The 12,144-nt window shown below is 36.1% G+C and overlaps 2 protein-coding genes across 2 annotated transcripts; both read left to right on the forward strand.

Annotated features, from left to right (window-relative positions):
• The first annotated feature begins 834 nt into the window (after positions 1 to 834).
• Positions 835 to 1,491, forward strand: LOC121330106 (myogenic factor 6-like). The gene has a single exon (XM_041276380.1). It carries the CDS (start codon positions 895 to 897, stop codon positions 1,489 to 1,491), a length of 597 nt encoding a protein of 198 aa, XP_041132314.1. The 5' UTR covers positions 835 to 894.
• Positions 1,492 to 3,712: 2,221 nt separating this feature from the next.
• On the forward strand, positions 3,713 to 11,582 carry zgc:172145 (uncharacterized protein LOC559095 homolog). Its single transcript, XM_041276508.1, has 3 exons — positions 3,713 to 4,281; positions 7,367 to 7,513; positions 9,073 to 11,582. The coding sequence occupies exons 1-3, from the start codon at positions 4,114 to 4,116 to the stop codon at positions 9,364 to 9,366; spliced, it is 609 nt and encodes a 202-aa protein (XP_041132442.1). The 5' UTR covers positions 3,713 to 4,113; the 3' UTR covers positions 9,367 to 11,582.
• Positions 11,583 to 12,144: the final 562 nt, after the last annotated feature.

Here is a 12,144-nt window from a genome sequence, read left to right on the forward strand (position 1 = left end):
GCCAGATCAATGCTTTTGATAAACAGAATGCTACAAAATAGCATACTTACATTAAGTCAAAAGACTTCATGTATGTCGCAAGTAAAATATATTTAAAAAAAAAAATAGTACCATCCAAAAACCCTAGCTTCCAATTGAATACTGCAGTACTCACTTTAGTATATTCAGTGTGTTTTTGGACAGTACCATAGTATTTTTTTATGGACTTTATGAAAGAGCAGGAAACATGTACATACCTGAACCTGTTTGGTCTACAATTACAGGTTGCATATGAAATTCTTCTGAACATATTTTCATACATGTTCCCATTGTTTGTGACTAGCGTAGCACTAGGCCAGTCATTTCTATCAATCCATGCTTGTATCAACTGTCTAAATTACAATTCATTTGGGAGTTGCTAGGATACCAAATGGAAATAAATCAAATGAAAGTCAATTCATTGAGGTTTCAAAGAGAGTTTGTGAGGATGACAGAGTATTGTCCATTAGGCATCCATTTTTATTTTTTATGTGTAGCACTTGTGCTATAAATAAGGCCTAAGAAACCCAAATGACCTACAATGAAGTTATTAAACAACACAACAGAGAGCTTAGAAATGAAAATCCTCAACAGCTGCCCTGTAGTAGATTCCTCTGGAGCTGTTGGAAGGGGCTGCACTCTTATTGGATGCTGCATCATGCCCCAACCAGGGGTGGAGATGTGCCAACATGTTGCACTCACAAAAAAGTTTGAAGTAAATGACAGCTTAGGCTTGGATTGAATTACACAAGCTTCTCTATATAAAGCAGTGTATTCAATTTACCCACCAGTTTCAAAATGGCTTTAAAACTTGAACTCTAATACCTTTCCTCAAACAGCATCGAAGGGGTTGTCAAGGAAGAGCGCTCTAAACCAATGGAACTCAATGAGCGCCTTGGCTACTACTTCCAAGACCAGGAATACTTGGGCAATAAGAATGCTTCTCCAGTTTTCATGAAGTGTGATGAGCAGGTAGTCAGTGAAGATGATGGTAGACTTCCCAAGGAAGGCCCAAAGGCCTTTTCTAATCCAGCTGCCCCTCCTGGTTGCCATGGCAGAGCTGGCCTTTGCCTGCTTTGGGCCTGCACAGTCTGCAAACGAAAGTCTGTCACAATGGACAGAAGAAAGGCTGCCACCCAAAGGGAGAGGAGGAGACTGAAAAGAATCAATGAAGGTTTTGAAGCGCTGAAGCGAATGTCAGTGCCCAACCCAAACCAGAGACTGTCCAAGGTGGAGATCCTTCGTAGTGCCACCCAGTACATCACACGACTGCAGACACTGCTGAGAACTCTGGATGACCAGAAAGCTGTGCCAATCGACAGAAAAGACACTCACCATTCTGGTTTACAAGTAGGGGATCTCTTCATTACTCTTTTCTTTTTGCTATTCAACACAACACAGGGGAATAATGAAGACATTGTGGTTTTCAATTTAAACCATATCAAAAATTTGACCTTTTGTTTAGTTGTTTGAATTATTATTTATTTATAAAACGATTAAACACAATCTAACAATTACTATTTTTAAACAGATTTTTTCTGCTTATGGAAACAAAAAAACAAACAGTGATACATTTTGCTGAATAAAATATAAAGCTCCACAGTTGTGTCAGCAATAGAATGCTTATTTGTTTTATGGTAAAATATTAAGTAAACAACAAAGTTAAAGAACTGCTTTTATCAGATTTTAATGAACATTTTAAAAAAACAAATATTTACCCCGGTAATGAGACATCTTGTCCATATAAACTAACATGTTACTTATTTTGTATTGAACACCCAGCATAAAAACGGACAGTCCTCTTCTTGTGACAACGTTCGATATTGGAAAGAAAATAGACATTTCAGTTTTTTATTCTCCAGACAATAACAAGTTAAGTTCTTAAAAGAAGACTACAAGAACACATCCACCAAAAAGTCCAATAAAATACAAAAATACATTAAATGTATTTAGAGGCTTGACAGGATCAAACTGAGGACAGGTACACATTTTGTCTAAAGGTGGATGACAATCCTAGAGAGGTTTATATACTCCACTCTGGTAAACAGTTCATCCAATTGCAAAGGGCATTCTGGTCAGCAATTGAATGTTTTAATGAAAGTTATATATTCAGAACTGCTTGACCATGATGACATTCACAGCAATGACTTCTATTTGGTATAGGTACTGAAACCTATATCAATCAATCAATCAATCAATCAACCAATTTTTATTTCATATAGTGCCTTTCATAGTGGACTACCATCAAAAAGCGCTTTACAAGATGCAATATCTTGGGAACCTGCTAACCTTTAACTCCTAATTCTATTCTACATGTTGTGTAGATGTAGGTTAAGGTGACCTGTTATTTATGATATGTGATTTGTTATTTATAACTTTGACAGAAAATGCATGTAATTATCAGTGTTGGGGAAGTTGTATGTTACAAATACAAGTTCCTTGAACAGAATTGTAACTAGTTACAGGAGACTTATTGCTTTGGGAAAAAAAATAAAATAAAAGTAACTAGTTACACCAGTTAGTTACTTCTCAGGCACAGTTTACATTTTACAGAGATAACTTTATTTCAAATTGTTCAGGCTGCTGCTCGACATATTCTTTGATGATCCAGCTATCGAACCCACTTGCTCCCTCCTCTGATACTATTTCATAGGAAGATTATATTAAATGTATGTTCATGTGACATGTAAGCTTTGACTTGTTGAAGCGCTTTCTGATTTCCATGTTATGCATTATCCATAGTCCTTTAAAAAAATGTTTTACTAAAAGTAACAGCGTTATTTTTTCACATAAAATGTAATGTGTAGCCATTTAGTGATTTGTCTGAAAAAGGAACCATTACAGTTACAGGTTACTGAAAAATGTAATCAGATTACAGTAATGTGTTACAGTACTGGTAATCATATATAATTAATTACAAATTAATTGAAAAGTCTGTTTACGTCATTTGTAATCACTACTAAGTGGTAGCTTCCAGCACTGCCTGGCATTTAGGAAAATGCTCGGCCCACAGACATTAAGTAATCAAAGTAAATGACAATATTTGCCTTCTGCTTATAAAGCATCAAATGGAAGTGCATGTAGGTTAGTAATCTGCTATGATGCATTGGCAAGAAAGTGTCTGCAATTGTTAACAAATTAATTTTTCATCTGTGGACACAGGGCAGCTGAGTTTGCTGGTTAGGCAGGCTTTTTGACCTGTGGTCCTGACGGTGTTTCTTCTGTCTACCCAGCAGGAACACTTGGCTCCTCCAGAGTGGCCAGCCTCGAGGGTCTGTCATCTATAGTGGGCAGTATATCAGTGGAGGACACTGACAGCACTTAGCATCTAAGAATACAGGCATATATATACACACACACACACACACACACACACACAATACAATCTTATTCTGTTAACTTCTGTCCTATTTAGCACTAACAACTATTGATGTTTATAATGGTAAAAATGACGATGACGATCTCCTTTGTGCTGTTTTTACTTTTGTATGTCATTTATTTTTCTCCAACATGAAGGAATCACAAGTGATCAGATATTCGTCAAACTGTGTATTGCGTGTATGTGGGTTGCTTTTGGAATTACACATGGATTAGATGAACCCAAAAGCCAGGCTTATTACAGTCAAGACTTACTCAAAATTGTATTTATAATTTACATCATCAACCTATTGCACAAGCAACCCCTACCGGAGTTGCTTACATTGCTGTATGCATTATTACGTTTCAGGACAAAAAAAAAAAACTGCCGATGCAGTCTCGAGGTACAGTACACCGCCTTTATTACGTGTATGTGATTGTGTTTGTGCGGGAAATGTATCGCACCGGATGAACTAAAGGACTGAACGGGAAGAGAATTAGTGTTGCTTCACAAAATTAAGCAGCAGCCTTGCTGTCAGTTTGTTTTTTCTGCTAAGGAGAATATAGGCTTAACGACAAAAACAAGCACACACAAAAAATACAAAACAAAAACAACAACAAAAAAAAACTTTTTATAGGCTTCGTTCAATATTGAGAAACAGTACTAGCCGGTTTGCAGCTGGAGTTTCTCGCATACCTTCTTCTCACTTTTTGTAACTTGTTTTGCACTACTATAAAATGGCAGAACCCAGTAGCAAAAAGCTGAAAACGTGCTTGCCTATCTGCACTAACCATCATGAGTTGGTTGGGACCAGAGTGAAGCAGAACTTTCCCTTGACTGTTGAAGAAAGTCTGTGTGGAGCCGTAACGGTTCGGATGGAGCTCTCTTACCGACTTGAAGCGCTGGTAATGCATTTATTTACACTATACACAGTTTAATAATACTAATATGTGCGCATAGTTATTTGAATATTACAAATATTACAGTTTTTTTTTTTTTTTTTTTAAGACATTTTTTCTGTTTAGAGGAACCATTTACCAACTATAAATGGTTGCAAAAAAGAATGGACGTAGGTTATATTCACATTATAAATAAAGTGTAATAGTAATAATTTCATTATCATTATATTAGTATATATATATATATATTAGATATATATATATAATATATTAATATATATATATATATATATATATATATCTATAATATAGATAGATAGATAGATAGATAGATAGATATACTGTAATGTCGAAATAAGGTCAGAAATATATCATATTGACTACGATGCTGAAAAGACACAAAAAGACACATTATATTAGACATTAAACAGAACACAACAACACAATGAGCAAAACACCTGCTCTGTTATGAGCATGATGACAGCTTCATTCTTGGTTGGACAGCTATTCCATAACAATGATTGGCAGTTATAATTGAATTAGAATGTACTATAGAGGACCAAAGAATTACATGAAAACGGATTGGTTCAAATAATCTTAGATTTATTGATTTATTTAATGTATATATTTATGAATGGATAAAACATGACAAGTGGTACACTAGGCCTATGAATATTGTGGATTATGTTTGTAATGTCTTAAGCAAAAAACATTGATTTAGATCATGCATGTGCAATATAGCTGTCTGAAACAAAATTTAAAAAATATTTATAGGAGCCACACATATTTCTCCTGTTAACCATATCCTCTCATAATTACACATTTGAGAAAAATATATATATGTGTGTGTGTGTGTGTGTGTGTATATATATATATATATATATATATATATATATATTATGATTACTACTATGACCATGGACACAAGATGAATTATCAAACATGTACCAACTTGAATACTAAGCAATAAGGGGCTCATTTCTTATTGTTCTTCACGAAGATGAAGACCCAACCCAAACCATTTGTAAACTTGATTTAGTGGTTGCTTTGATCATCCCATAACCCGCTTGGATAAGCCATAGCTGGATTTTATTAGAACATTGGAGTCTTCTTGGGTTGCATGCAAACACCTATTTTTAGGGGTAATTCTGGAATAATCACGGATAGGTGTTTAATGCAATCGACGAGATTCCCCGGCAGGATTGAGGTCAATTCAATTCCTTTTTAAAACTAATTCCCAATTCCAATTCACTTTTAATCAGTTCCAACACATCATTGACCATAATTGCATTTAGCAATAGTCTGTTCAAATAAGCTTCTCACAGTGGCAAGCAACTGCAGTCACTGTTAGTCAATTAAAATTGGCTTCAAATGAAAGCAGTTGAAAAATCACAATAATTATTATGGCGCTAAAATATCAATTATAATTGAAAAACCCTAACCCTTTTCCCTAGTGTTGTAAAATGCACTAATAAAACTTCCAAATCTCAGAAACCATACATAATTTAGATAACATCATTAGTTGGGCTCCTGTACAGTTTAAAGTAATGATAGAATACTGTGTTGGTCACCTATAGCTACAGAACTTACTACACTATATGAACCAAAAATAACAGTTACATCCCCTCTACAGCATTGCTGAGGTTATAGGCTATTAGCACATCTCCAAATAAATCATGCATGCAAACTAATGATGATTAACAAATTAGCCAATATTAAAAAGCACATGTTTTCTTTACATTTCACAATAGGAAATTCTTAAGTTACTGTAGTCTTAAGATTGCTTTTGTTCTGGTAATATTACACCATATCTTTGTGATGAAATCTCTGTTAGGTTTTAAATCTCCTTTAGGATATTAGCAAAACTGATGCACACAAGACTTCACTCTCTCAATTACTCATTGTCAGTATTAACTAATAGCTCTTTCTTTGCATTTCACTTACATCCCACCACATCCCCATCTCCACCTTGACAGTTACCCCCTTGATTCAAAAGTCATTTTCCACAACAAATGGAGGAGTCTTAATTTCTTTGATCCATTGGCTAAGCCACAGCCCTCAGGTCAAGCAGATTACAGGATAAACTTTACAAGTTCTAATTCAGTTGTTTTGCTCAACCACTGATAACCAGGCAAACTTCTTATACCAATAAAACTATTGTGAGGGCCCGTACCAGTACATGCACATCAACGTTAAACAGAACTATCAATGAAGCTTTACATTACAAGGTGTACAACCCCTATACTGTACTATACTATGCTGATCCACATTGATTTCTTTGGAAATGGTCTGCCTTGTCACAGCTGTGATGGTCTGTGTCTGGTCTGTGTTTACCTTCCCGTTTGCTCTCTCTCTGCTCTTCACCTCAGGACAGGGTCAGGTGACGTAATTCTCTCAGAGAGTCCCCGTCAGCCCCACAGCTGTTTGTACCCACCACTTCTCAGCTCTGATCCCCCTAGGGAGAGAGAAGTCAGGCCCTAGCAACGTGAATAACAGCTCTTCAGTTACTACAATCCGTGATGTTTATGTGTCTCACTAAACTATATATATATATTTTTTTTTTAATTGACTGGTTTGTGTCAAGTTCTTAAGCATGAAGATCCGACAACAATCAGCGATTGAGATTTGGCCTGTGCATTTACTAGTGCTATTGTTATGCCATTCTGTCAAATCACATACATGTATTTATTTATTGTTTGATTTATTTAAACATTTGCTGTGTTTCATGGACCCAGCTGATGATATATTTTAGTAAAACAACATTAAAAATAAATATATCTGTATTTACGGTAGGAAACTATGCCACTTTAGTTCAGACACGCACAATTAGCACCACTTTTGAGACTGCTTTTCTTTTAGATACAGTAGTTTGTGTAGTCATAGATACAGACGCACCTGTCATCTTCCTTCTTTATCTTCCTTCTCTATCAAAGGCCATCAGCTCTCTGTATTTTACTCGTCCATATGGAAAGAAAGCTGTTTTTTCGTATAGAAAGTGCGGCCGTTTTTTTCTAAAATGTTTCACCCAACCTCTGTAAATAACACATGCACATAAGTTTAAACAAGTGACATCTCGTTATGCTTGTCGTAGGCAGAAATATTTGAGCAAGACCATGTTGCTTTGCCGAGAGTCGCTGGCTACTTTCACCGTGAAGCTGAAGAAGAGCTGGAGACTGCGGAGGCGATGATGGGTTACCTGCGAGAACGAGGAGGACAGTACTGCAACAAAGACATTCAAGTATGTCATGCACTAAACAAAATGCGCACCTGAGGTTTACAACTACGAGACAAGAGAAAGAAAGCTTCTCTTAACTGAATGCAACAAATCAGAAGCTTAGTCTGATGCATGTATTCAGGGAGTTGGTTATAAAAGGTAAGACTTGTACCACACAAAGTCAATAAATACAACTATGGTCAAAAATTGTACACCTTTTTAGGACTGAGGCACAATTTAAAATAAAAAATAACTTTAGGAACATAATTTAGATCTTTTATTTACCATCTGTAATCACCGAAACTACAAAATGATATTACAAAAGTCTACCAGAAGCCATAACAGTAGTACAGTATTTCATGTTAGATTTCAAAATGTGACATTTTTCAATTTGTCAGTTTTTGTTAAAAAAATATGGAAAACTACAAAGTGGCATGTAATTCAATATGTGGACGTATCATTATTCAGCAGGTTTCATTCGACTTTTTGAAGGAAAATCTGTTAGTTTTGGCCATAGCTGTAAATACAAAATTAGAGCCACCAGAATCCTGAAAAAGTAAAACGTAAACCACCATTACCTATATCTACCACATGCATGTAATACAGACAGACAATCAAGGCACCTCCATATAACCCAACATTCTGATACTCTCAATTACTTAAGCTAAGGAGTGTCCTGAGCAAGTTTCACCACAGCTGAACAAACGGTTCTGTAGATATATTTAAATATCGCTTCCAGTATATCGAAGACATTGAAGGGTAAATACTCTTCCACTAACTCTTACTACAACTTGATCACCACTACTACCTTACCAGGAAGGCGCTGTGGAACCAGTATGGCACTCTAGGTCAGAGTGGTCAGAAAGCTCAAAGCTTGCATCTTGCAATGCACCCTATTCTGTACACAGTATCTGAAGGAACCATGGTGAAAGATGAGAGAATTGCAAGTATCTTTGTCCCCATTCTTCTCAGTGTACAAAGTGGATGAAGCCTTTAACGCACTGTGCTTAAGGGATTTAAGCAGTAATGTGTGGTGGGGTGTACATTACATTGGAGTTCCGGGCAATTGTGGAGATTAAACTCATGAACGGAAAGAAAGGGAATTGATCGTGCTACCAGATGTATGTTATTGCTGTTTTACGGTACCTATTTCTTATTTTTACGATTCATGTTAAATTGATCCTGAAGTACCAGAGAGGTCCATCAGCAGCAATTTGGGACATCTAGTTAGCCAAATGTCTGCTATGAAATGATAAATTCAGTGTACTTTAATAAATATTTTACTTCCCCGATCATTCTATGCAACTTAAAACTGGTGGTTATTTATATTTTAAAAGGTTTGTAACAATATATGGATTTTTTCAAGATTATTGGAGACATAACAATGTCAAGCTCCAATAAACACCAATTAATCATGAACTTCAATAGCAGATAATTGCGCTGTAGTGTATGATGTCCAGTATAACAGGTCTAAGGATCTGTGCTGGCTATTACTTCACTACCACAGCAGACAAATATGCACAAGTTAAGATCATTTTAAAATTACTATACTGTGTTTTTTTTGTTTTTTTTTTCATTGGCAGAGACCTGGTTGCGAGCAGGTGTGCAATATCATTCAGGCCCTGGAATTAACCTTGGCTCAGTGGAAGAAAATCTCAGGATACATGGAGGAGCTGTGCGTGATCAGCAAGGAAAATGGAGACCATCACACTGCCAGCGTGGTCAAGAAACGGTTTGTCACTCGCGTTGTCAGCAAGATCGAAGTGGTGGGGAACGTCCTGACCAATGCCCGGCGCTTGGGCTGCACCCATGATGGAGCAAGTGGCTTTGGGGAGTACCTGATTGACCAACTCCAGGAAGAACTGGGCAAGAACTAAACACCCCTCCTTTAACCTGTTCCTTCACATGCTCCCACATCAATACGCTGTGGAAATGTAGGTCATTAACTAACCAGCGTGGCTTTTAATAGGGCCAATTAAGACAGTCCTACAGTAAACGTACAGAGAGCCAGAAGAGAAAAACACTGCCTATCCTCTACTGACTCCTCTCCAGCCGTACCAGTTTTGGACGATCAGCAACACTGCTTCATTAAAAAAAAAAAAAAAAAAAAGTACGTGCAACTTCATACTTCAGAAAGCACCTGTAGAAAATGACTTCAACTACATGGGTATTTTTTTAAAGAGGAAGGAAATCATGTTGTGCTCCCTAGTTATCAAAATTATTTTCTTGTTGACAGTAAACATTATTATAGATAGGGTACTGTATTTGGGTACTGTATGCAATATCACCAGCCCATTCTCTCTACGGTGTTGATGGAGGTATATATATATTTTTTACAGTACAGGGTTGCATTTTTGATCCTTCTCCTTGGATGCTTCTGTTCACTTTAGCATGCTGGCTATACACCTGAAAATAACTCAGTAGCAACTAGGAAGTCTATGGTTTTGATTGGTTAAACTGACCTTCAATTTGCTGTGACATCATTGCTTATTTGAGTGCTGTTGAAATAATGAGGTCTTTCAGTGGCGGCCTCACTAATCCACTGCACATCCACAAGACAGTGACATCATGTCACGGATCCATAGACAAATGTCTGCCAGATGAACCAAACGACATGATAGACTTGCTGGTCACTACCAACTCTGTGCAGCTCTGGGACAATAACATGTAGTATGAATGTACAGCTTATGGATTCCAATTTACACTCCTGTAGATTCAACACACAAGTCCATCAGAAGAATTCAGATCTGCATTAGAGGCACCCGTTTTTATTTATTTACGTTTTTATTTGCCAAGTTCCCTTCTTAAAAAGGGAACCAATTTTAGCCACAGAACATCACTCATTTTTATTTTTATTTTTATTGACAATCAGTCACTCTTTTTTGTGTTACAAAGACTTTCTGCAAATTAAAATGTTTCCCACAAAATGTATACCATTTACTCCCTCATCCCAGTACTATAATCAGGATAATATTATGAGGATCTTGTGCCTGAAATAGATTCAAACAAACAACTCCACACACACACATACACACACAGCAGAGGGAGAATGGTGTGAAACAGAAATTACACTTACCAGTGGTACAGATATTAGCCATGACTTCACAGCAGTATAACAATTATGCCATTAATAAAGTGCAGCGTAATGTCTCAATAATATATAATATAGTATACTGTTTCTGTGAGGTTATGTCCGCTAGTCTTGTTGTCATCCAAAGGGGGACTATAATTAGAGTCCTGCAGTAAACATTAGGCAGGATCAACTGGAGCCAGTTATAGTGCAACCCAAGATAAAATGCCAAATCACTCACATAAATAACAAACACACAAACAGAGATGTTGGGCAATAAAAAACTAAACAAAACAAAACACCTGCCATAACAATATCAGTAGGGAGCAGAGCCATCATGGGGAGCCAGGATGACTCCGATTAATCAGTCTGAAAGGGGTTAATCTGCAGCAAAGTCATGTTGTATTGAGGTATGAAAACTTACAACCAAGCTCCTTTTATCAATCTAGAGAGATGCGGTTTTCATGTATTACAGAAATTCACAATACATTGCCTACATTTCCTTTTGCTTAAACTAGTCACATGTGCGACAGACCATTCATACAAAAGTGCTACATGTTGCAGGGGGTATTTTTGTCCAACCTCTGTACACACACTACTATCTGTACTGTTGGTCCAGTACTTGTTGGTGGGTAGTGTATATGTCACATACACACTGGTGACAGTAGTAGATTTACCAAAGTAACATCAAGTCCTAAAGATAAAAAAGTTCTTAGGATTTTATAGAATTATAGATTGAGTTTGAGCTATTTTTAAAATATTATTTCTGCTTCACTTAGATTTGTTTCTGTATATTTAGTTTAAAGTGTATTGCAGTAATTAGCATAAATAGCTTTTACAGTATGTATTAGTTACGAAGACTTTGGGGATAAAAGTATATTATTTTAAACAGTTTCAAGAGTACTAACTTTGGGGTATGGTAAATATTAGATTGACTGTTTGATTATGTTTAATATTTCTTCAATTGTATGTCCACTTTTTCCACTTTCCTAAAAGCTAAATGAATAAAGTATGAGCTTTCTAGTAATGTGTATGAAATAACTTGTTTTACAGTTCAAGATTAACTTAAAACTTTAAAGATCCTATATTTAACACACATACCAATGCAGCAGACGTAATGAAAACAAAATATTTTCCCCACACCAGATATACTTGCTGTCACCAGTACGGTGAAATGCGAAAGTAGTTTGCCAAAGCATATACATCCACTGCAGGAATAGAATGTCATAGCAAATCACTAAATGTATAGCAAAAAAAAGGACCAGAACTGATGGTCCAGCATGGAACTTTGGTTTTAAATTGGCTAAATATTATAGCCTTAAGTGGGTTTAATGCAGAATTGTTCACGTCTCTGTAGCTGCATTGAAAAGACGTGATACTAAAAGGTTAAGGTATTCCACTCCCCTTCTTGGGGAATATAATCCTTTAGTCATTTATTTATTTATGTTATTGTCTATATATATATATATATATATATATATATATATATATATATATATATATATATATATATATGTGTTTTTAAATTGGTCCTAGTTGTAATATATGGTAATGCTAGGAGGTAACTAAGCCTAAAATGGGGCTG

The sequence above is a fragment of the Polyodon spathula genome, chromosome 17 (genome assembly GCF_017654505.1).
Source record: "Polyodon spathula isolate WHYD16114869_AA chromosome 17, ASM1765450v1, whole genome shotgun sequence".
Lineage (NCBI taxonomy): Eukaryota > Metazoa > Chordata > Actinopteri > Acipenseriformes > Polyodontidae > Polyodon > Polyodon spathula.